Here is a 26,035-nt window from a genome sequence, read left to right on the forward strand (position 1 = left end):
CTAGGTCAGAATACAGGGGGGTTATGGGGAAAGGGACTTAACAGTGGGGGTCTTGTATAGACTACCCAACCGAGGGGAAGAGCTGGACCTTTAAAATTCTCAGGCCAGCTTGCAGAGGCCATTACATCAAATCAAGGGATGTAGTAGTCATGGGTGATCTAAATTACCTGGACAGCTGCTGATAGGAGCAGTAAGCCAGGTCAGACTGCTCATGAGAATTCCTTGCTGGGATACAGGATTTCCGCTTAACCCAGGGAGGTACACAGTCCCACCATGGGGAAGGCCCTGCTGGACCTGGTTCTGGCCACAGGCAAAATGTTAGGGGACGCCAGGTTCTTGACCACCTAGGCAGTAGCAATCATCACTTACTGGAATTTACTATACAGCTCAGGGTGTCAAGGGCCTGCAGTAAGGCAGTAGCTCTTTACTTCAAAATGGTCAACTTTATTAAAGTTGAGGAGATTGGTAGGCAAGGTATTGGGGTTCTAGAGAGGTGGGGATCTGGAACCAACTTTCAATGGAAGTGATGCTAGCTCCTGCCTTGGGGGTCTTTAAGAAGAGGCTTGACAATTAGCTAGCTAGGGTCATATAAGCCCAGTATATTCTCTCCTCCTAGTAACAGTAATCTAGCTTAATAATCCAAGGGGAAAAAAAAAGGGCAAAAGGTACATTGTCTTCTTACTCTAATGCATCAGCCATATAAAAAAGGTAACTTAAAAAAAGAGCAGTTGACACCAACAGCAGGTAGAACTGACTTTATTTACAGAATGTTATTGGGAAATGTGTCAAGTTAAAAAGTTATGAAAACAATCTTTTACAAGGATGAGCTGGTGATTGCATTTTTTTAAACATAGAAGAAGTCAATATCGTATGAGTAACCAGTAAATAATTTATTCAATATTAGCAACCCCAATGAATTTCTCACTGGAGATGCATGCTTGCCATTTCTGCAAAAAAGGGTCTATCAGCCTGGAACAATCCCACCACAGCATGTCAGCACTCATAGTATAGTTAAGTGGTTTTCTGCTGCTGGTTTTGCATTCAATTAGACTATTTGCGGGAGGGGAAGCAAGTCTTGGTGAGAATTCTGGGTTGTGCTTTCACCTTTTAAAAGAGCACAATGGTCTAGATTAAAACAAGACATGACTAATACTGGACTCAACACAAAAGTGAAAAAGTGAGGAACCATGCAGTAGAAATATGGAGAATGCTTAAATTGCTCAGGAAAGTGAAGCATAGGCTTAAAAAAAGAAAAAAAAAAGAAGAGGAGGAACACAGTATTAAAAAAATCCCTAAGTATAAGATCACAGAACTAGCTCTCTCCCTTAAAAAAAAACCCAACCCCCCCCCCACACGCACAGAAAAAAAACCCAAAAACACTGTTACAGTAACTGTATAAATTGATGCATGCTAGGTGCAAGAGGGTGCAGAATTCCCCTCCAGAAATAACTGGAGGTATTATGGAACAAGTTACTGTAACTGGGCAAAATACTGGAAGGGTAAGATTTGAAAGGCTCTATTTTGTTGACCTTTAAATGTTGGAGTAAGTCAAATTAAAAAAAAAACAAAAACAACAAAAAACCACAAAAGAAAATAATACCTCAGCTAAATAGGGACCAGAACCAGCCCTGCTGTAGGCATCATGACAACTGTGTGCAAACATTACAGCTGCTACAAGATACATCTGTTCTAGCCAATTGTGGAGCAGCAGACAGTAGTCAGACTGTAGACTGTAAGGACTAGCTTACTCTGATCTCCATGCCAGCCCCATCTATAAAGCAGTTATGAAGTTAACTGCTTCCTCCTTTAACGAGAAGGGGAAAAGAGCAACAGGGAGTCAGATCTGTTGTACAAGAAACAAAATGTGGGCTTTTACTTCAACACCTTTAGCTACACTGAGTGCACAGTAGATGACAGGGATGAGCTGGAGAAGGGAGACTTCTGGAAGGAGATGAGCAGCAAGAAAAGGCAAAGCAACTTTATCCTGTTCACTTGCACACTTAGGATATGCAGTTTTAAATCTTAAACAAAGAAGTCCTACATGTACAATGGAGAAAGACCCAAAACCAGAGGCACAACTAAAGCTCAACTGCTCTACTCTTATGTACAGCTGTATAGGGTCAGAAAAAAAAAAAGCTATCCTAAGTGTATATACAAAAGATTGTTTATACAAGTCTGTACACAAAGTCTATACATTTTTCTGTAGAAGGAACCCTTAGCTGCTACCTCTAGATAAGAGGATTTCAGCATTTCATTCACATATCTTACAAAAAAGAAAGAAAACCAAAAGGAAGAGACTTCCAGGATTAAACCGTCTTGCATCCACATCGCTTCAGGCTTCACTTGAAGCCCTATTAGATCCTTTAGTTCCAATGCAGACATGGAGACCAGGACAGGTGCCATGTGCTTTAGTCTCTTGAAAAGAAATTCTGCACACAGTGCCAAAAATAAAGAGCCCCACAAAAACCCAAAACAACCTAGGTGAAGCGCAAGAGATCCTGACTGTAGGCATTTTTATCCACTCTAAACAAGCAAATATCCTCTCGGAGTTCACTGCCGGTATTCCAGTTCATCTACACTGATGACTTTGGATGGCATAGAAGGGAGAGGCTGCTGCAAAACATCTGACCCAAACCATTTTGCAAGGCCAATAGGGGAACTACTTCTCTGGTTGGTGCGGTGGTCATGCTGCGAGTGTCCATGAGGCAGTCCAGTCCGCAATGGCACATTTTGGGGGGTGGTTTGCACACCAACAGCTGATCCCGGTGCTCCAGAGCCTATACAGTACAGAAAAATGTCAAGAGAGAGTTAACAGGAGGAAGATTTCCTCAATTATAAAACAAAATTTATGACTACATGGCTACTATGCAGATTGGATTTTGCATGTGTGCACTCTTACAGGATCATGATTTTGTTCAGGTGGTTTGGCAAACAGGTAACTATTTTCCCAGTTCAGGAAGGCACTGTTGCTTTAGACTTCCACTGGAAGACTGGTAGCATGATTATCTTTGCATCAAAAGGTAAATTAACAAGATGTGGGTTAGCTAAGGTCTTACCCTCTAAAAAGGGAAGAGCTGTTTAGCCTAAATGGGTGATAGCAAATAATAACTCCCATAAAGGGTAAAGAGCTTTCTGTTCAGCTAAAAAAGTTGTTCCATTAGTGGGAGGGTTTAATTATACCATAATTAAGAAATCAATTGCAGATAGAATTTTTTGGGAAATTCCATGGAAACTAGGATGTATTTAATGGTTTAAATTATGGGTCCTATGGAATGATCCTGCCTCAGGTAAGGGCAGGGACTAGAATCTAGATGACCTCTGGAGGTTCCTTCCAGCCCTACTCCAACTCAATTCCTTGTATGGCTTGAAAGTAAAGTAGTTAGTGTGCAGATGCAATTAGTATCTTCATGCCAACAGAAAATAAGAATTCTTATAGTAGCCTTTGGGTTCTACTTTTTAGCCTACCTGATCGCTGCAGTTGCTGTTGCATCATTGCAAGCTGTAGAGGTGTCCCAGACCGTGGGTTTAGCAGGTGATGGCCAGCTGCTGGTACTGGATAAAAAGGCTGACCCAAGATGGGACCAGATAATCCCTGCAAGTGAGACAAGTCCACTCCAGGTGGAATCATACCTATTGACCAGACCAAAAAAAAAAAAAAAAAAAAAAAAAGAGAAAGCTTAATTTTTCTCATCAGAAATGCAAGGTTAAGAGGCTTTACATGTAAAGCATCACTTTCCAGTACCTTTATGCAAAGACTATTAAAAACACTTAAATCACAAATGGGCTAGTTCTTTTATAGAAAACACAGTTCTTTATCTGTACCTAGCATTAGGTTTTTAGGAAGAAACAAGTTTTCCCCTAGCAGATGCATACAACAGTACAAGGAAGATTACCTGCTTGCAGCAGAGAAAGATGTGGATGAACACCCTGCGCCAGCATCCTTTGAACCAATCCGGGATGCAGTTGATGAGCAGGTCGTACAAGTGGTACATGGGGGACAAGGGGTACCTGGTGAACAGGACGGAGGAAAGGAGCCCCTGGAACTGGGGATGCCATTGTAGGAGTCTTTCTGCCCGCTGATTTAGGCCTGTAGTCTTGTTCTTTCGTGCAATGGTTTGTTTGAGTAAGAGGTGTGGAACATGCAGAGCGCTGCAGTGCAGGTAGTTTGGTACCCAATGTGGGCAAGATTTCTTGGTCTGCATTCTCCACAGAGCTACACAGTAGGTTATCTGTAGTCAGAACAGAACAGGACTTAATCCAATACAGCTGGAGACTGGGTTTACAAAGATTTAAGTCTAATCTAGTACTTGCTAGATCTATCTGGAAGAAATAAAAGGAGTCAACCTGGAAGCCTTGCAAGGAAGAAAAATGAGCATTAACACAAAAGTGAAGACAGCAGTGACAATAAAGGATCATTCCTTGAAGAGAAAGGTTTTCTGCATGATTCCAATAAACAAGATTTGAAAACCAGGTTTTTTAAATCCAAGTCATGAATCAGCAATAGGAGGAACCTGCATTTGAGGGTTAATCTCAAATTCCAATGTGTTCCATTCCAATTAGCCACCTGCCTGGGCTAAAATATGTACCTTTTGCTCCAGAGTTACATGTGGCCTTCACCTTTGATTTCATGCCTAGAAGTCATTTGCATAATTGCTGGAATAAGTTGGGTCCACATGCAAACTATGAGACAACTGCTATCAATTGAATGCTGTCAATTTTAGGTTTAGATTATTTCTTCAGCCCTCTGTTCAATTTTAGATTCAAAACAAGAAATTTTAGTTGGACTTCCTATGACCTGCTTGATTATAAAATGGGTTTCTATATGCAACTGGAAGCATCCTGAAGTCTACATGGTGTATGTGGGAATTTACAGCTATTTTAGTTAGCCAGAAATAACATTAGAAGAAGTAATCAAGTATGAGGCAAATCTGAGGAAGAGGAAACATTACCTGCTTTAGAAGAGATGGTGCAAAATACAGTTGGGGAATCTCTACCAAGATTTCCTTCTACTGTTGCCTCAATAGTTTTATTTCACCTTCACTAAAAACATCCTTCTAGCCAAGATGCTTTTTCATTTAAGATAGAGGGTCCTTAGCCTCTTAAGCATTTAGAAGAAATTAGCTAAACGCCACAGGAGGACCACCATGCACTTTGATTTGCAAGAGCTTCCCTCAAAATGGGAAGTTGGTGGGGGAAGTATTTCCAATATTGTTACTCTTAATGAACCAGCCTATTTTTGCTCCATAGATTTATAAATGTTTTGTAGACTTGTGGATAGGATTTTCGGCTTATGCCATCTTCAGTATGTAGATTTCCAGAGCATACTGGAGAGTGCCTAGTCAACACCATTACACTGCTTTTTAGAAGAACCTGCAGCTTAGGCAAGAGTGGGGTTAAAGATGTATAGCAGTTTTGTTTCTTGGAAGCTAGAGGAAGTTTAAAGTATACTTCTGTAGTTTCAATTTCTCTGATCAAGCATGTCCTAAAGAACAGCAAACAACAATTCAAGGAATAGCAAAAACAGGGTTTGGTCTGAATGATTCATTAGAAAAGTTGGAAGGGACCTAGGAGGTCATCTAGTCCAACCCCCTGCTCAAAAGCAGGACCATCCCCAGCTAGATCATTCCAGCCAAGGCCACCTAGCTGGGTCTTAAAATAAAAAGAGAGAGTCTTCAAGGAAGGAGGTTTCACAGCCTCTCTGGGTAACCTGTTCCAGTGCATTTTACTAGCCTTCTAGTGAGAATTTCCCCCCCTACCCAATATGCAACCTAAACTTTCCTTGCTGCAACATGAAACTTGTTCCTTGTTCTCAGTGGTGGTAGATGACAGAACAGTAAGCCTTGTGCATTGGTGAACTTCTAGAACAACTATTACAATACCTTCATTTGTCCTCTGACCTTCATCTTTACTATCACCAGCTTTCAGTTTCCCAGAAACTGGTTCTTCTTTGCTTTTTTCTTTGCTTTCATACATCTTACGAATCACTGAGGTAGGTGTAAAGGATGGAGAAAGCTGCAGGAAACAGTGATTAAAGTGAAGTCTTAGATTCTCTGTTTTAGGTATCTGTTCTTTTTAAAGGAGCAAACAAATACTCCCTCCCCTACTCTTTACTGGAACCAACCAGCACTCCCTCTTCTTGCCCAACAGCTCCTCCAACTTAGACAAACTCATTAGGAAACATTTAGGCTGCTTGCAGACATTAAAAACCTACATTCTACTAGAGGCAGTAGTGTGGTACAGATGCTGCAGAGCTGGGTCAAAGTATAGATCAGGCACTTCAGTGGGTTTTGTGATGCTCTTATCTAAAACTGATTCAATCAGCTATTAGATAAAAAGTACCCCAAAAAGCCCCACTAAAGTGCCTGATCTGTACAGATGTTGGGCAAGCTGGGTCCAATTAATGTATTGCTGCTTCTAGGCATATACTGGGCTCTGTGTGGGAGCATGCCGAGTAAAGCATACCTGAGGAAGGGCATGTGTGCCTGAAAGCTTGCAGAAAGACAATTTTTGTCATTTGTGAGTTGGTCTAAGAAAGAGGTATCATCTCTGAACCAAGAGATCTAGAGTTTTGCATTTCTCCAAGAAAAAAGAAAGAAAGAAAAAAGTGGTTTACTTAGTCTGCAAGCAGCCTTAGATGTCTACTGTAGATGACATGTCCAGCTGCTAACTAGTCTGCTTGCCCTTAGCCACAGACCAGCAAACCCTCTGGAGACTGGTAAGAAAAGCATGTTCTTCAGCTCAGAGAAGATATTTCTCTATACATGTCAAGTGATTGAACTTTCTAAAAAAAGCCAAATCTCAAAATTACATTAAAAAGCCACTTATGAAAACAGAGGCCTTTGTGGGCAGTCTCTACCCCCACAAAAAGATACAAAATAAATAAATAAGTCAGAAGGCTGAAAACTTTTTTTCTTGTAAATCTAGGAGTCAATCCAATGAGATTAAGAAACTAGAACTGCTGGTTCTTGAAGACCATATTTTTCTTGACCACTAGATGCACCAGTAACCAACTTCCCAGCCAAAACAGCTGGATCTTCATTTGTTTTACAGCCCATTTAGTATTTGTGACTTTTTAAAACAGTGCACTAATTTGCTGTTTTCCAACTTTAAATCCTCTTCACATTACACAAATTTGAGCACATGCTCTTGATCTAAACACTCACCATGCTGGTGATGGATGCAGAAGGGGCTGGAGATGATGCATTCCCTCTGTGGCCTGGTGCAGGAGATTTAGTCACTCGCTGCTGCCTACAGAGAGACAAAGTTAGAGACTAAGGTAGCAACGTGCTTTTCACCTTTTCTATGCCAACTTTGGCAAGTCTCAGCACATAGCACTCCCACATCAATTTGGGGAAGCAACATTCAAGTTACTCAGCTCAAGTGTAGAACACCAGGTCAATTTGTCATTCGCTTAAGCCAAAAAGACTTAGTTTAAAACCTGTTTAGTCAGATTAGGACTCTTAACAGCTGAAGAGTCTGGAAGCATACCAGTCATGTTCATTAGATGGCTGTAAGACCTATTCTTAATTTTGACTTTTGTGCAGTGTTCTTTATGGAAATACTGGAGTTGTCAGCCATGTAAGGCTTGGGAAGATGAGGTCCTCTGCCCTCCTGCAGAACTTGACCAGTTAGTTGTGCCCTTGCTGCAAAACAGAGATTCTTGGTACAAGCACAGCACTATACTACTTCTGGTTTAGTAGAATCACATGAACAGCATTTTAGTACAGCACCACACAGTACATCAACTAAGCAGAATAGATGCATCTACATTTACTGCACTCTTTTGGAGTGCAGTCCTTATAGGAAGAATAGCAGAAAGGCTTACTGCCCTTTCCTTACAGGGTTTAACTACATATTTGTGTCTTGTGCCAGATAAATGACTTGGTATGTACAGTTCCACAGGACTGTCCTTGGAAGGCTACAGGTAGAGAACAGTTTTACCTGGCTAGAGATATTTCACACTAGGACCAAGACCAATTTGTTAACTAGGAGAAGGTCAGAGATCACCATTACAAAAGTTTTTTTTGTGAATGATTTAGTTGGACTACCTCTCCAATGACTCCAAATGCCGAAATCCTAAAATTGTTAGGCAGAGCATTTCAATTCTCTTAACATTTATTTTCATAGTCAATAGAACTACTATTCCTGGTAATAGCATCTAGAATGTTTCTTTACAACCTCTACTCATTTGCACTTGTATTCTAGAGGAGGGTAATGAACAACAAAAAGGTCTCCAACTAAAAGGAAAATGTGCCCAGAAGTGATCAATAGCTTGCTCTATGAAGTACTGTATTTAAAATCAACAGTTTATTCTCACCTGTTCCTGTAGCCATCTCTGCTTTTGTCCATTTGTGGTTTGCCAAAACCAGGCTGGTAGAAGTTTGCTGCCTGCATGGCCAGATCATGTGGTAGTGCTAGTCCTTCTAATGCAGCTTGTTGCAACTCCAGTGGACTCATCTGAAGCCAAGCAGGAGATGCAGAATCAGAAAACCTGCATTTTCTATGCCAATTCTTGTATTACTCCCTTGAAACATTTAAAAGCAAGCCAGCAGGAGAACATTTTGACATCTGCTTTGAGATAGTCTGATCATTAGATGTGTCACCAAGCTAATATCTCTGATTTGTCCATATTGCAATTCTCAGCCAGGCAGCCACAGCACCTTGGCGTGCCCAACATGCTTTCAGGGGTGCTGCACTGCTTATAGATTGAACTATCTAGTTGCACCTCTGTTGCCAGGACATGGCAACAGGATTAGACCTGGAAGTGGTTGGGGACAGGAATCAGCTTTCTTAAGACCAAGAGGCAGCATCTGCCTTTCAACTCTGAGCTGTAGCCTGGTATAGGAAAGGGAGGAGTTCTGAAGGATGTGTGGGAGGCCTCACTTTAGGAGGAAGTTTGCAATTAGGGCCTGGGGCAAGCTACTGGGGTGTGCTATACCACACTACACCATGCCAGCCAGCAACTTGTCTTTGCAGGTGGTTGGGTCCTTGCTATGGAATCTCCATCCTACAGGGAGAGGCTCCCCTTTCCAGCATTTCACAGAGCTCCCCTTCACTTAATTTTCTTTTGCACTCTGCCTCTCCCCTCCCTTTTTAGGTAGTGTGCTAAAAAGGAGCAGTTTTTAAGATGGGGAAACTTGTGATTTACATTTTCAATCTTTTCCACGTGAAGTCCTCACTCCTAGAGAGAATTTTATTTTGTATTAAAATTCAAGGTTTCCAGACCTCACATTTAAGCCCTTACATGCCATTCAGCATCTTCAGAGTGAGATGGAATCTGATTTTAGCCCATGCCTTGTAATTTCTCCAGGGATAAGTACATTAGAGATTTGGAGTGTTCAGACCCCAGCGACAGGAGCCATAATCAATCTTTTTAAAAAGCAGTGACCATCAACTGGGGTACCATCAGACCAGCATTAGCTAAAGTATTATAGAATACTGTATTAATACCTATTATTTAGGTATGCTCTTTCTAGTTTAAGAATTGTTTTTTAACAACTGGAAGAGCCAAACAACCCCCCTCCCCACAGTAATAAAATTTAAATGTGGTACCACTAAATTAAAAAAAAAGTTGTGGAGGGGTGCATAGAGTCTAAGGAGGCCAACAATCATGGATCTACATAGACTGTTATAGAGTTTCCCCAAGACTATGGAAAAGCCTCATAAGAACAGAGCACCAAGTACTATGCTCCAACAAAAGTCAATAAGAAGAGATAAGCACAGCATTTATGGTATACACATGGACATCTTCATTTGTCTTCCAATATAGAAAAAAAATTCAACACTTACTCCACCCCTATGCAATCCCACAAAGCTTAGTTAAGTCTGGCAAGAGATTGCAAAGACAGCAGATCAAGTGGTTTCTTTATTCAAGAAGCATTTATCTAACCTGTGCAGCAATTGGGCTCATAGATTTCCGCATCCCCTGAAATGGATCACCAAGCAACTGCTGAGAACCAGGTCCAAAACCTACAGGAAAGTTACAAACAACTTGACACCTACAAAGTAAGATAGCTTTGTGCCCTCCACCGATTTCAGCTGCCAAACTATTACCTTCCTTTGAAAGGTACCTACCAGGGACTTTTAGAAAAAAAAAAGAAGCAAGTAAGTAGGGCTGGAATAGACCTCAAAAGTCATCAAGTCTGATCCCTTGCTCAAGGCTGGATCAGTCTCATGCAAAAAACTTAGGCAAGTGCCCAAATAACTTGTTGTTAAGCTTCCAAGGACAGGAGGCTGTAGAATCTCAGTACTTAACCACCTTTATAGTGAAAAAATTCTTCCCAATATCCAGCCTCAAGTTAAGTTCTGTTGCCGCACCTTAGTTTGTCCTGTCCCCTGCAGCCACAGAATAGTCTAGTCTACCATCAACCTCCATATACCCAAAAGGTTAGTTATCGGTTGACTCATCTAATTTCTTCTCCTCTGCCTTCCCACCCCCCACATCTTTTCCAAATTAAAGAACTGAGGATATTCTCCTCAGCACCACTTGTTTAGTAAGACCTGTTCAGAATCAAGGCATCCTGCTCTGCTTCCCTGTGGGGTGAACGACAAGCTTTTGCCATTTTGGCAATGCAGAGCAACTAATGCCTAAAGAATACCTAGTACTAACTGCTTATTCATAGTGGATGAGCAGCTTGGTTTGCAGTGTTATTACATTTAAAAAGTTGCTCCTCAACTTGCAGCATTAAATCATGGTGCACCCTGGTCAAGCTGGGTATGGACTTTTAAATCCGTAGTAGATATTCACCTTCAAAAAGGAAAGATGAGACTTGTCATATCTACAGTGTAGCAAAGCATATTGGACAGCTCAAGTTTACTGTAAAAAGACAAGATACCTTGGTTTAAATTAAGATTAGCAGTTTGCATTAAACCACTTTCCCATACAAGTTCAAACTTTAGCTGCAAGTATCTTATCTTCACTGGTATTTTAAAACTTCACATTGCTAAACTATATAGATACCTGAAGAAGTGGATCTTAAGTTAATCATCCATCAAATACTGAATGTGTCAACTCAACTGTTCTTTAAAACTCCGGGTTTCACAAGAAACAGGTCTCTACTGCTCTACAAAGAAATTGCATATTCTATACCTTGTCTCACTTACCAATTGGTGAAGGAATCCTGTGACGCAGATAGTCTGCAGAAGCAGCTCTAGTTGGAAAAACCTGTGAAATAGGAGGAGAAGGTGCTCTTTGTCCCAGTAAAGATGGTGCTGGTTCCAAGCCACCTATCAGGCCACTTAAAACATTGGATGAAGGTCTGGCAATAGGTGGACCCAGAAGAGCCTTAGAAGAAGCAATGAAGAGCTGGTTCAGATAACCCCTTTAAAACTTCAGGACATAATAAACAATCTTTTTAGACACTGCAGACTATGGTAGTTTCTTAAGTTACTATCCAGCAACACAAGACAGGGGCATAAGCTACTTGCATTTAAAGAACAGCACAGATTTCTTAGGGTGGTATCTTCTACTGGAAGAACTATGTTGTTGGGATCAAGTTAGACAAGGTTTCAAATGCAAAGCTTTTCCCCCCCCCCCCAATCAGTTCTTTTTAAAAAAGGCATCTAAAGACCTGGACCAAGTTTAGAACAGTCCCACCAAGTTTTCCCTTTAATAAGAAGGGTCACTTAAGGATTAATATTTGCTTATTAAGAGTTCTACTAGGTAGGCATTTTTCCCCTCAGAAAGTTCCTAGAGAACTCTGTACAGCAGTGTTTCTCCCATACACTTTCTTTTTGAATGCATGAATGAATCATGTATGATGCTAATATCCATTACAAGCCCCAAATACACCAGAAAGTCCAATTCTGGAATTTGCTTTCACTCCTAGTGGTGGCTGTATTTGCATATTTAGATTCACCCAGAAGTTTGAAAAATACCTGCAGAATATTCTTTGATAGAGGCTGGTTTGGGATCTCAGAAGGAGACATCAAGTGGCTTTCAAGGTTTTGCTAGGAAGTGAAAAACAGTTGGTTACATCTGCATGTAATGTTTTTAAACAACCACAAAAATCAGCTTTAAGAAAGGCTCAAAACCCACATCATTCCCATCTCCTAGGAAAGATATACACCACAAGCTGATGTGATAACTGATAAGACACCTAGATACAGACAAGTCCAACCACCTTCTTACTAATATGCAATTATCAATTTTAATCCTAATCCATTGTTGTAAGGAGCCAATTTAAAAAAAAAAAATTAAAGTGAGCTATCTGGATGCCTGACCTACAAATGCTTCCATTTACTGGAGGTCATAATAAAGGCTTCTACTAGTTTCCCTGCTGCTCAAATTTCATCAGCCAGCTAAAAAAAAAACAACCAAATCCCTCAATTCCAGCTACTGCTGAAGGACAACAGGCAGTTAAGTGACAGGGTGTCAATTTACCACATGAAAGAAACAAGAATCTCCTAATAAGAACTTATAGAAAAATGTTTCTAGAGCTCATTTCTGATATCAGTCACTGAGGACTGACATCTGCATAATGCTTAGCCAAGTTGTAAAGATAAAAAAAAAGAAGAGTTATTAGAAAATGCTCAGCTCTTCCCACCCACCTAGTTCTCTGTGGTCAAATACAAAGGCTGAAGCTTGCATGCGAGTGGCTTAGCAATATAGGCTTGATAGAATATGGACAGGGAAAAAAAAGTGTTTGCTCTTATTCCCTCCCTCCAGGTTGTATATACACATACAGCTAGGTACAAAATTTGGATCACTTCAACTTGAAGCAGTTTCTTTAATTTAAAAAGGCAATACCAAAATCTTAACATGCAGAATGATGTTACTTGACATTTAACAGTTAACTAAAGCTCTGATTAGTCAGCTAGAAACAAATGCATGAATCACTCTTGCCTCCTTCCCTCCAACTGCTATTCCATTAGACCATGCCTGCTCCAAATTCTTAACTGGTGGAAGCCATTATCTGAAAAACCTGCAATTGACCAGGAAAATTACTGAATGACTGCTCATTGACCTACAAACTAGAAAACTTGTATTGCATGTAGCCACAAACAACAGCTTCTAGATCCAAATATCTTAAAGGAACCCTATAAGTCAATTAAACATCAAGCCTTCAAAAGTACACTTGTTTACTGTATGCAGTTTAGTAGATGGACGGTATGGAGGTTACATTAGACCAAGATTAAGGGAAAAAGACTGTATAGAAAGCTGAACTTCTTAAAGGAATGAATTCTCATGTCAAGTACTCCCACAAAGCAACAGAGTTCTACATCATCTTCATGGCTTCCACATTAAGTATGCTCAGTTTCAACCACACCTTTTAAAAAACAGCCAGCCTGACAAAAAACAAACCCACTTTGAAAGTCAAGCTTGGGCTCTCATAGCAGTCATTTTCCAGAGTGTAAATGCATCTTCCTGGTTGTATCTGTAAAACCTCATTTTCTGCAAACCGGCCCCTCAATTATGCCTCACCAGTTAGAGGTCACACTGATGCAATAGGGTGTAACTTGGCATTTTATCTTTTCACATCACTATTATAGCATTAGGATAGTTTTATTTTTTGATTAGACTAGACTATTCAGAGCTGACAGTTAAATTACTCATTAAATTAGGAAATGCATCTGAAAATTAAGAAGTACACAAAGCCTCATGCTACTGTTTTCACAGCAGCAGCATCCCCAGTTTTAGAAGGGTCCTTGTCATCCAATAGCACAATGCTATCCTGTTACTCCTAGTCAATACAGATGTTTGCTGGAAGATTAACTGTCTAGTTTGATTTTCAAGTCTGTGCTGATGGTCTTATTCCATTAAGTGCCATTTAAAAAAAAGCTTTATTGTATTAAATAGCCACAGATACAATTGTGGCAATAGAGCCTTACAAGTGTTCACTGAAACCGATAATGTTTCAAAGCACCAGATTACTGCACTTGGTGCTGAGATACATCCATGTGCATTTTCTAGTGGAGAAAACATCAGCATTTCTCTCTCCACTCCCACAACTAAAGAGTGAAGGCATCCACTAACCAGTATTAGCATATGTTTTCCATATCAACAGCTTGCTCTCACAGCTGGGTTCATGCTACATGATAAATGCATTCCCCTATAGAACTCAGTTATATGCAAGAAGTACTTTAAAACTGAACAGGCATGGATGAAGAGATTAAGCTCTAGTTAAGGGATAGGGTTTATCAAAATGGTACTCACTTACATTGTGATACATTTAAAGAACTATACCATCATCCATCAAATTAAATTTATCAAATCAAGTTGTTCGACAATTCTTAGATGTGCAGAACTCTCATTCAAATTTAAGATTTCCAGATCCATCAGAAGTTTTTGGCAACATGTGGAGGGGTTTTGATGCAGATAAAAGCCATCCATGCAGTTGAACTAGAAAGCTTGCTCTTAGCTGTTCTGGTCAGCATCCTTAAAAAGTGTGACAACAATACCTCCCTAGGTATACTAACTGAACTATCACTCACCAAGCCAGTATGTTGCCACCAGCCACTGGATCCAAGCAAGAACCATGCATCAATATGAAATTCGTACAGTAACAAGGTACTTCAGAGTTGTTTCATAGACCTTGCCATGGATCCATTTATAGGTTTTAATGCCAGGCATTTATTACTTACATTGACCTTAGGTTGTGATGGTAGAGTCCCACTTGCCTTCATGCTGCTGACAAGTTTGTTAAATGCAGTCATATCTCCATCTTTCTTGACTTGTCTGGAGCCAGCTATATTTAGTGCTTCCTCCATCTGGTCTGCCATGAAGGGAGTAGCAATTTTCCTTTCCTGGTCCACTTTCAGGCCTTTTAGCCCAGCTTCTACTTCTTCCACTGAAAGTACAACTCCTGAATTTGCTGAGAATTAGGAGGAAGACTATTATAATAGGTACTCAGTTTATACTGCATGCTCCTGACTAATGGGGGGGTTGTTTTCTGTTTTTTAGGCAAGCTATGAACCCAGAGAGCTAGTTCTGCTGCCACCTTCATTTCAAACTAGTATGAACTACATTATATTCACTCTTTAGAAAGACTGAGCAATGGACAGATCTTAGGCATGAGTCTTTTTAGCAATTCTTCTATTTTAGAATAGATTTTAACTTTAGAAAGTTAAGTCTCTCAGGATAGAATAGGGCTAAGGAAGGGAATCAGTTCTACTGTCTTGACATATATTTGAAAACAGATTAACAGGAAGTACAGTCAAGGTCAGAGCAATACTATTCCTTTAGCTTTAGGGGGAAAAAGGCAAGCTATTTACTATTATGTTGTTTCAGGTATGCAAAGCATACTTCAGCTTATACTTCAGGAAACTAGATTTTCATAGCCACAAACAAAATTTGTTGTCTGAAGCCACCACAGGTGAAGAGCATACATACCTGGAAGTTTAGATACTTTGGAGACCCAAATCACAATAAGAATGAGTTGCATAAAGCTTTTAGCTAGGTGTAACTTCTCTCCCTCCCCAAAAGCTAAAGCCACTATGGCTCGCAGAAGAAACTTTCAGTAGCACTCAAAAAAACCCCAAAAAATATTAAATAAGCAATGCTGATATTTTATATTTCAGTGCCCAGAATCCAGGCAAGACATCTGCTGATTCTGCATCAATTACACAGATCATAAGGTATCAGTACCTTGAAGAATAAATGGAGGAAGAGATGGGAACATGTCATGGTTTTCTGTAACAGATGCAAAAGCTGAAGTAGTAGGTTTATTTGATTGCAACCAAAAAGCAAAAGGAAGGAAATAAAATATTGATTGACATGCACTATGGAACTTGAGGAAAAGCATGATGTTGGTCAGAATTCAGCATAAAACACTGTTCAGTTTAAGCCAAACAGAAAGCTTCACTCATCCTGACCAGGCACTTGCTACAGACTGAAAAAGCATCTAGTTTGGGGAGCAGGATTTCCTGGGTTGAATTTTCCTCCATATTTCCACCACTCCCAAATCATGGGATGTTCTAGGTTGCACTCAGCCAGCAGTTTTAACATTTACATGGCAAAACATGCTGCTTGCCAGCAAGTGGCTTTGGCAGCTCAGTTGATTTTTCAGAGCAGTACATGCACTCGTCAGTTTGTACACACATGCAGTAGGCTCAAACATGCAAATTTCCAAAGTGACTGAGCATCTATATCTGGAAGTAAGTTAGAACTGGCACTGAATAAATATCAAAACATTCATCTGACTCCAGCAAGTTAAGAGTTTAAACCACAAGGAACAGATTTCCTTCTTATTTGCATAGCAGAATGTGTTAGGATTAAAAGTTGGTAAGGCAGAAGTTAAGACAAGTTAGTCCCCATTCTTTGTTCTGCTCCTACATTACTGGAGCTACTTTAATAGTACACTTTAATAGGCAGGATCCATATTTATGAATGAAAGTGCAAAGCACATAAGCTATAGGTATTTGAAGATTTTGTTTTTATGCTGCTGTGCTGAAGATTAGATGCAGTGCTGCAAAAAGCTGCAGATCTATGCTACACTTGAACAAGGTTCACTAGGTCTCCATTCAAGGCTTGGAGTTGGTTCCATTTGCTTAAGATATTGGATTTTAATAAAAAGTCATATTGTTCCAGCTATGGATGCTTGCAATGCAACTCCTGTAATGCAATGTTTAGGAAAGGCTGCAGAACAGGAGTTCAAGTGTCAGATGGGAGTTTAAGACTGCTGGCATTTCAGCAGTCTTCAACGTGAAGAGTAATCTAGAGACCAAGAACAGTATAGCTAGAAGATTATATATTAAACATTTGGACTAGCTTGATGTACAAGTAAGATTATCACAACCCAATGACCTATGTTCATATTAAGTCCTGCTGATATAGTTGTAGGATTAGGATGGAAAGCATCAGTGATGGTGTTGACATAATGGATTTGTGGAACAGTAAGTTTTCTGAAGTGTAAGTAAACCTGTAGTACTTCCTGCTTTGGACCTCAACAATCAGGGCTCGGCATTCTGAAAGCCTCTTTTCTTGAGAAAAAGTAAATCACAGGAACTCCACAATATCTGGAGGCACTTACTGCTCTCTCTAAGCTTTTCCTTGTTGGCTGAAAGACTTGAGAGAAGAGGTTTTAAGTCCACTTTGGCTTTCTGTAGCATTTCTAGGATGTCCACTTTATTTTCAGAATGATCTTCCAATGGAATAGGAGCAAAGTAGTTTCCAGAGTTCTGGCCAGGGGAGAGAATGGCTTGCTCTAGACCTGAAACAGCAAAATCAGGAGCACTGCCATATCAATTTACCAACTATATGTTTTAAGATGACCACAAGCTGGTTAAATTTAATGCTTCACTGAAAATACATGCCTCTCGCCCCCTGCCCAGGGTTATCTGGGAAGTAGCCTGAAAGAAAAAAAGTTATACCTTTTGCAGAAAGGATGGAAAAAACTGCTCATGCCAGCAGCTTCATAAAAGGGGACCAAGCAATCAGAATATGGAGTTCATTACTGCAACCTTATCCATCAAGTTCACAAAAATAGATGGGGAGGAATGAGTAAAAACAGACAGATGAAATACAGCAGAATTAGTAGCCTTACCTGCTAGCCTCTCCAGTTCTTCATGAGGTGTGGACCTCAGGCTGCTAGAGCGACTTCCTGAACGACTAGGATTAGAGAACCACCTGCTGAACCTGCTAGCAGACACCGAGCCTTCCCCCAGCACATCCTCTATCATCTATATTATGGGGTAAAGGAAACATTTTAGAGAATAACCTCAACAGAAGCAGCGGTGCCAAGACACACACTTAAATGGAACTCATGATTTTTTTTTTTTTTTGCTATGCTGATTTGATAGTGTCCTGAATTCTGGGAGTAACAAGAAGCTTCAGGCTACTATTTCTCTTTGTGACTAGCATTTTGGCATAACAATAATGCCTCATTTTTGCAGAGTAGTTTCAAACTAGTTAGTTAGTCCATCTCTAAACAGAAGAGTTGCCCTTAGACAATTCAGCCAACTTGGGGTGGGGGGGAGGGAGGGAGGAAGTCAAGCTCACTTGGCCCCTGGGTCAGATCCAGCTGTGGCTTGAGCAATGGCTGTACACCTGGTTGAGAGCCACTCACATCCACCCCCCTCCACCATGTCCTCCAGAAGGACTCCATAGCTAGAAACTTTATGGTGAGCCCTGTTCCTGAATTCCCAGCCTCTCAGGCTAGGTTAAACAGATGTAGGCTGAATTTTTGCAGTCTTGAGTTATGCACTCCTGTTAAGCGGTAAAGCCATACAAGTCAAATTTCAGTGAAAGAAAGGAGGCCCAAACAAAAATACTGCAGGTCTAGTAAAAATTAAGGAAGCAAAGAAAGCTGCCCTCAAAAAAAAAAAAAAATCAGGAGTGCTCTTCCTGGAAAGGTAAGGAAAGATCAAGCCTTGTAGGAAAAACCACCTTACACTGCTACATAACTACTAGTGTGCAGCACGGTTAGAATTGGGAAGCTGAAGAACATAATCTAATTTAGTTCAGCAGCTACCAAACATTTAAACAATCCAGGGAACAGCAAGAACTTCAGACTTTAATTCCCTTCAACTTAACCAAAAACAATTAACTTTTACAGTTCAGTCCCAAAACTGGAAATCAAATCTTGACCAAAATCCCAAGAGTATATTTTATCCCATCTGTATCAAGAGGCAAATCTGCACAGATCAAAAAAAAAAAAAAAAAAAAAAAAGTATACAGCCTCATTTACTATGCTTTGCTTACTTTTCTTGTCATTTCATTCAGCCCAAGCTGAGGGCTAGTTTTGATAACAGGAAAGGACATCAATGAAACTCTTGCAGCTTGTATCAAGATGTTATTTGATCATATACAAACTATAAACCATATAAAAAAGCCTGATGAACAGCTGCTGTTTTTAGGGATTGCCAACCAGAAACTTAACTGCATCATTCAAAAACCACAATATTAAAATTTCCCATTAATATTCTTCAGTAGTTGACACTTAATTTTCTGCTTTTGAGCAGAAGGAATTACTGACAACCCTAGCCACATCTGGCTTGCCATAATGTCTGTATACCAATTTTTCAAATGTGATTTTATGTACCAGCTGAGGTAACATTACTGTCCATTATCTGCAGAATATACTGATCATGAAGCAAGAGTGCATTATATTCTGCTGAAAAGAGGACTTTCACCTCACAAAACCCTTGCTTTCTTATTTCTTAATACACAGAACTTCGGTTTTACAGAAGAGTGCAGGCTGTTTCTTCAGAAGTAGAAGTACTGAAATAATCTTATGACCATAGTTTGAGTCACTAACTGCAATTGGTAGAAGGCTCTTCAGAATTGAAAAAAAAGAGAGTTATTCTTCACCCCAGTGCTAGAAGAGACATGTATAAATATGGACTACATGTAGCTCCCCCCCACCCCTTCACCAGCAGCTTATGGAACAGCACTGCAGCCTGTTCTTTTGCACTACAGTTGGTACTTTGTTAAATTTGCAAGTGGATATTGTACATGGGTGAATTTTTACTTGCAGAAAAATCCACCCATAATGCAAAACTCCCTTGTCAGTTTAGAGGCAGTGAAAGTAGAAAGTGTTTCCAAAGGAAGAGACTGGTCAGAAGGTCTGCAGGCCAAGCCTACATTAGTCACAGATGTCCCTCTCAGGAGGGAATTAGAGTTAGCAGTAAATGTTCAAGTGAGAAGTTTGAAAGCTGATATTTGCACCAAGAGCATATACATCTTCCAAAATGATTAGTGAGCTGCTGCACCTAGACTTCAATAGCATCTGTATTTGGATAGTAACATCAACTTCTATTGCATGTCCACTGGGAGAATAGTCAAGTTGGTGTTGAATTGCAGCAGTCTTTTTGTACAGAAGTTGTTTCGGACACAATGCATTATATTAGAACATGCAAGGTACACTTATATTCCTTTCAACAGCCTTTGTGACTTGTAGTATCCTTCTTCCCACATCCCATAGGGTCTTAGACAGTTATGGCTTGACTGTTTGGAATGTGGAAAGCTACACTGGCATACATCCTTGTAATATTTATGAAACATGAACAGCGTGTTGTAACTATACTACTACTAGTGTTAAAGACAAATGGACAACCCATTAAAAGGCTGAATGACTCCAAGTATGGAAAAAACACCCTTAAAAAATAGAATAAGCTTACTCAAAAGCAAGTTTGCACCGACTGTCCACCACTCTTAACAAGAACTCTGGTAATCCATGACTAAGAGGCTTCATGTTTGAGCTCAGAATACAATTCAAATTTTACTTCTCATTTGAGTATATGGAAGTGAAGGAAAAAAAAAAAATCCAACTAGACAGCTAATAGGGAAAACTTTTGCATGAAACTTACCCTCAAACACTGTTTTAGAACTCTTAGAAACAAAACAAAAAAACCCATAATAGTATTTCATGCAGCCAGCAAGATAGTGATTAAAAAAACCAAGAAGTTAACCTGTGTAACATGAAGTGCTCTTCCCAAAGCCAAACAATTCAAAAAGTGTATATGGGGAGGGGGTGGGGAAGAATCTCAGAAGCAGCATCTTCATATTTTGTTAATGAAGTTTTGCTATGGACAATTCCCTCCAAATTGAAAAGAAAAAAGAAAAAAAAACCAAACTTGGAAAAGTTATGGAATCATCTCCCTTTATATACCATTAAAAAGGTAATTCTGCCATAAAATTGAAATTTCAGTCACCGTTAGAAGACAGGAGTAGCTGAAGATGGTGCTTCTACCCTATGTACATACCTGGCCCAAAATGTATCACTCACCGAAGCCAAACCAGGAACACTTTTATCCAAGTTAAAGAACTCATTAAAGTCAAACTCTCCTGGAGCTGGTTCTTGAAGTACAGCTTCTCTAGGAACTTCCTGATCAGCAGCAGTTTCATGGGGAAGGACAGCCTGAACTTCATCTTCCTCTGCCACTCCACCATTGCATTCTACCCCTTATAGTAAGATGGGAACGGTAATAGCAAATTACTACAAGTAATGGCCATAACCCTTTGATAGATTATTACTCTTAATACACAGAACTCTATTTAGAATTTAGTTTTTCCCTAGAGATTCTGAAAATGGTGATCTGTGTAGCCTTAACCTAAATTATACTATAAGCAAGCAATACAGTAAGAGCATACATAGCACAGTGGGTTCCAATTCCTATTATGGGGGAGGGGGAAAAAGAAATCCCCAGCAGGAAGCACATACATTAATAATCTGAAGTTCTCATCTACAAATAGGTAAAAATCCTTCTTTTTTTTTTTAAATATATTTTAGTGAACTGCCACAAGCCCCTTTTTGAGTGCCCCAATATACAAGAATTAAAATAGAGGCCTAGATGAGATTTCCCCATAACTTTACATTACATAGCCTCGTTGATCTCTGAAGCCTCTGCACTTTATTAACAATGGAGGCTGCTTCTCTTATGCAAGGAGGATGCACGGGGAAAGATTCTTGCAGGGGGGCCTCTGGGAGACAAGCCCATTAAGTGTCCCCCAACAGTTCTCTCCTACTTTCTTCCTCCTTGTAGGCTATTAGACCCTTGCCCTCTATTCTCAGGGCTGGTATCCAACATCATATATTGTGTAGCAATTGATCCCCTTTGTTACTTGTACACTTCAGCTGTCAGAGGAGCATGAAGATCAAAATCTTGTAGTGGTAGAGACATGTGTCCCAAAGATCCTTAGAGCTATGTCACCCAGGGTTTCACGCTCCTGGAAGGGTCACCCATGGCAAACAGGCATGAGGCAAGGTTCCAGACAAACCTCAATCCAACCCTAAGTCCTCTACGGCAGATCAGAGAGAATAAGATGTCAGGATCTCTATGGCTGTAAAGACAGAAGAAGGCTGCAGCAAGATGGAGGTCTCCTGTTGTCTAGAGTTCTCTCCTGTCACTGGGGCCAGATCTTTGTCAGGATCATGTGGCTGCTGTTTCTGAGCACCAGCTTCTTCACATTAAACCAAGTCATGCACAGGCTTCTACCACAGGAAACTCTCCTGTACCAACCTTCAAGAGTCCTGCAGTGATGGACCAGTGGTGATGGACACAGGACTAGGTAATCTGGCAGTCTCCAGCCATGAATCTGCATACAGGCAGCAGTAGCCTGATGGTCATCTTGCACCTGGGTTGAAAAAGGGGTGCAATTTGGCAGCTGCTACAGTAACTGAGCAGTCCTATTAAGGATCCCTTCTGCTCAGGGAAGGGGGCTAGAAATGGTGACCTAAACCTAGGCTGTTTTATCTGCTTCTGGATGGATAACAGTGTTTGGTGGGATCACTCTCTCTGAAGTAAAAAATGGATGACAATGTTTGACAACACGGTTATCCATCAAGGCACAAATATTCCAAGACAACAGGTGACCTGGAAGGACTACCATCATCTCCATAGAACTAGGAAGGTAACACTGACATTGCAGCCAAGTTAGACAAGATGACAGCATGAGGGTGAGCTGAAGGAAGAGGGTGCAGCCTACACCTTCTGGAAAGGGAAAACTGGCCCAGGACAAATGCATTCACGGTGTCAGCTTCACCATCAAGAATCAGCTTGTCAGTCAACTTAGAGCTCCCTGTGGATGTTAGGCAAATGTTTATGACCCTCAATCTTAAGCTCTTCAAGACCTAGTATGCCACTCATCAGTGCATATGCCCCACTGCTTGATGGGGATGATGTAAAAGAACAGTTCTACTCCAACTCTGACCACACTCTAATACTCGCAAGGAAAACAAGATAAATTCACCTTGGTGACCAATGCCAGAGTTGGATGCAACCTGAATCTCAGAGTAACACCAGTGGTAAGGAAGGAGTAGGGAAAGCCAACTCCATCTTCTCCTAAGCAAGCGTACAGAGCATGGTCTTGTTACTACAAGCATTAGCTTTAGACAGACAAACGTAAGATCACCCAGAGACACCTTCATTCTAGGCCCAAGTACCTTCTCAACTTATTGTTAAAGCCCATGATCTAATGGATGTCCATATCACACTAACCGTGCAAGGAACCTACAACTGACAGACAGATCAATGTTTTATCAGATCTGTTATGAACATCTGGCTTGCTCCAAAACACCAAAAGCAAGCCAAAGCAATGCAAGGGACTCAACACCAGGATTTGTTCAAGAGACTGTTGGAGATCCTTATGGGCCTTCCAGCGTCTCCATTAAATGCTCTCTGCCCTTTCCACGAAAAAAGGCAACATCAAGGAACTCTGGAAGGGGTTTAAAACAGCTGTCCCTATTGCCAGTGCCAAATCCATTGGCTATACCATCTGTCAACACCAAGACTTGTTCAATGAGAGTGACACCAGATTCAAGTCTTACTCAAACAGAAGAGAAGAGCTCAAATTTGTTTGGCAAGATGACCCCTTATCTTAGCAGATGAAGGAAGATATCTCCTCAAAACCAAAGATGGATCCAGGAAGTCAAAAGTCAGTGGTGGCAAGATAAAGCCAAGGAGATCCAGCTCTATGCTGACAAATATCTTTTTCCTGGCAAAAGCCATTTATAGTCCAGCTTCCTTGTGAAGGAGGAATATCAAACAATTCTGCAGATGACAAATCTTTCCAGGCTTGATGGAAAGAAAATTTAGGCACTCCTGAGCTGTGTGTCAACTGTGGCAGATGCTACCATCAAGTTCATCCACCAACACCATGAAAAAGGATCCCTTGCCAACCCTCATATCTTAAGAGTCTGGTGTGCCATCAAGGAAACCAAGAACAAGGCTACTGGATCACATAGCATACCTGCTAAAATCTACAACTGATGGCAAGAAACTGACACAGATTTCATAGATTGAGTCTCTGCATTTGGGACAATGAAGAGATCACTGGGGACCCAAGTAATGCCAACATCATGACAATCTTCAGTAGCTTCCTCCACACAGATTCATCTCCATTCTTAAAGTATCACCCACTTTTCCACAGTAGGGAAGAATCCTCTCTTGCATCTTCCTGAAGTCATCTACCTCTTGTTGAGCAAGTCCTGCCAGTTTTGTGGGACAAATGACATGACCTTTACTGCCCATCAGATCTGATAAAAGCATCAGGAACAACACTGGCATCTGTTTACGGCCTTCACTGACCTCACTAAGGCTTTTGAGTCTATCACTCAAAGCTCTGTAGAAAATACCGGCCAGATTTGGAGGTCCCAAAAATAACATCAAGGTTTCTCCAAGACCAGATGACTGCAACCATTCTAGGTAGCAAATCAGAGACAGTTCCATGCGTCATCTGAACTGGGGTCAAGGAACGATTCATCAAAAATCACCCCAACTCTGTTCTCCATTTACTTGACAGTTATCCTGGTTCTCATTAAAGGACCATCTTCCTTCCAGAATTGACACTGAATACTGACCAGATGAAGGGCTCTTCAGTCTGGGATGTTTTTCCTCAAAGACCAAAAGTATTCAACCAACCATCCTTGACCTTCAATATGCTGATGACCGCACCATCTTTCTGTGCACCAAGGAAAGCCTCCAGACTGCATCTGATCTCTTCAAAGAGGTCTACCAAACTCTAGGCCTCTCTCTCTCTGAGAAGACTATAGTACTCAAGATCTGAAATAGGAAGTTCCCAGGTCTCTACAAGGCTCACACGGCTAGTCTAGATTTTCATATGAAGAAACACATTAAAAGCCTGTAGGCTCACAGCACCTTTTAGGAAAAAGATCTTGACTGCTTCTATAGCATGACAATGAAGTCTCCTCAAATGCACATAAGACAGGAACTGCTTCTTCCTTAAACCAAGCCATCACAGTTCAACTACAGGCAAATGGATAATGGCTCAAATAATGGCCTTTGGCAAGCAATGGCAATATGCAAAAATTTTACCAGCCCACAGACTGTCAGGAGCCATCATGATTTCTCAGTCTCTGCCATACATCAAAACATCAAAATTTATTGGACAGTGGAAAAAGCTGTTATCTTCAGCAGATGTCTTATTAGCCATGACCTTAAGTATTATACTTAAGTATACCATGGGTTGGTTTTTTTTTTTGTGTGCATATAAAACATGCTCCATAGTACAATATGCACCTAGTTTGAAGCCAAAAGAAGAAAACAAGTTTCCTTAGAATATTCAAGTAGCAGCAGCTAAGGAACAGAGCCTGCTCATTCTTCTGCTCTCTATGAGCCCCATGAGAACTTGATTTTCACTTCTGTTCAAACAGGCAGAAGCTGTTCTTACCATATATTTTTTTTTTGGGGGGACAGAGGGAAATACAGGCTGTAACTTGCAGCAGTTTTTTTTTTTTTTTTGTGGGAAAAAAAAAGTGTACGTGCCATACAAGAAAACAATGTCAGAAGTCATTATTCTTTATACCAAATCATAGGCTGCAAGTTTTCTAGGCCACATTACTTTACCAAGAGGATACCCTTTTGTAAGATTCTGCCATGCAGGATGCATTTGTGTACATGAAACTTCTAGTGTTCTGGAAGCATTAAGTGATCAGTTATGGGCAACTATACCTTTTCCATACCCTCCATTCTTCCAATGCATGCACGCACATACACGGCTTTCCAGCTGAATGCTATGAGAACATCTTACCATTTCAATTTGGTCATTATTACCTTCCTTCAGGGAGGCTGTGCGTCGTCTTGTTCGTTTTCTCCCTTTGTGATCTTCTTCCAGTATCTTGTCATCAAAGCCAGTGAGCTCAATGGTTTCAGACTGACTTGTAGGTCCAGCAGAGAACCATTCAGGCTCCTCTTCAGTGTAGGAATCGTTCCTTCTACGTTCTCCAAAGACACGTTTGCTATCCCCAAATTCCCTCTGAAGTGGGTTGTTTTAACAAAGAGGAAGAAATGTTAGAAAAATCTGACACTAGTTATTTCCTTCTTAGGAATTAGCTCCCATTACTTGCTTTTTAAACATGAAAAAGCAAGTTCAGACAGGAGAGGACTATTTGCATTTTCATACCTCTCCCCAGTCTATTGATTTTTAGAATGTTTCAGAAGTTAGTTTCTGCTACTTGATCATTTTCCAGGTATGCAGTACCTCATGACAGCTTATATTTTTATTTTTAATTAAAATCTTAGGAGGGGAAAATAAAAGTAAAACTAACCCCCAATAGGTATACACACTCAAAACACATGCGTATACACCTCTTACTCCAACTATTTACTTTGGCAATATTATACATTTAGTAAATGT

The 26,035-nt window shown here is 40.5% G+C and overlaps 1 protein-coding gene across 3 annotated transcripts in view; it reads right to left on the reverse strand.

Moving 5' to 3' along the window:
• Positions 1-739: 739 nt before the first annotated feature.
• The window catches only part of EIF4ENIF1 (eukaryotic translation initiation factor 4E nuclear import factor 1), a 34,459-nt gene continuing 9,163 nt past the window's right edge, over positions 740-26,035 (reverse strand). For 2 of the 3 annotated variants that reach the window (XM_090062409.1, XM_090062411.1), the window contains exons 6-19: positions 25,453-25,654; positions 20,667-20,842; positions 17,484-17,619; positions 16,971-17,150; positions 14,584-14,813; positions 11,878-11,949; positions 11,104-11,284; positions 9,890-9,969; positions 8,318-8,457; positions 7,164-7,248; positions 5,880-6,012; positions 3,894-4,229; positions 3,466-3,630; positions 740-2,777 (exon numbers count right to left, since the gene is read on the reverse strand). In XM_090062409.1, coding sequence (XP_089918535.1) covers positions 2,551-2,777; positions 3,466-3,630; positions 3,894-4,229; positions 5,880-6,012; positions 7,164-7,248; positions 8,318-8,457; positions 9,890-9,969; positions 11,104-11,284; positions 11,878-11,949; positions 14,584-14,813; positions 16,971-17,150; positions 17,484-17,619; positions 20,667-20,842; positions 25,453-25,654 — 2,343 coding nt within the window. In that variant the 3' untranslated portion in view covers positions 740-2,550. The remainder of the gene's footprint in view (positions 2,778-3,465; positions 3,631-3,893; positions 4,230-5,879; positions 6,013-7,163; positions 7,249-8,317; positions 8,458-9,889; positions 9,970-11,103; positions 11,285-11,877; positions 11,950-14,583; positions 14,814-16,970; positions 17,151-17,483; positions 17,620-20,666; positions 20,843-25,452; positions 25,655-26,035) is intronic. The other variant, XM_090062410.1, reaches the window with a different exon arrangement.

This window comes from Crocodylus siamensis, chromosome 9 (assembly GCF_052110815.1).
Source record: "Crocodylus siamensis isolate JL-2025a chromosome 9, ASM5211081v1, whole genome shotgun sequence".
NCBI lineage: Eukaryota > Metazoa > Chordata > Crocodylia > Crocodylidae > Crocodylus > Crocodylus siamensis.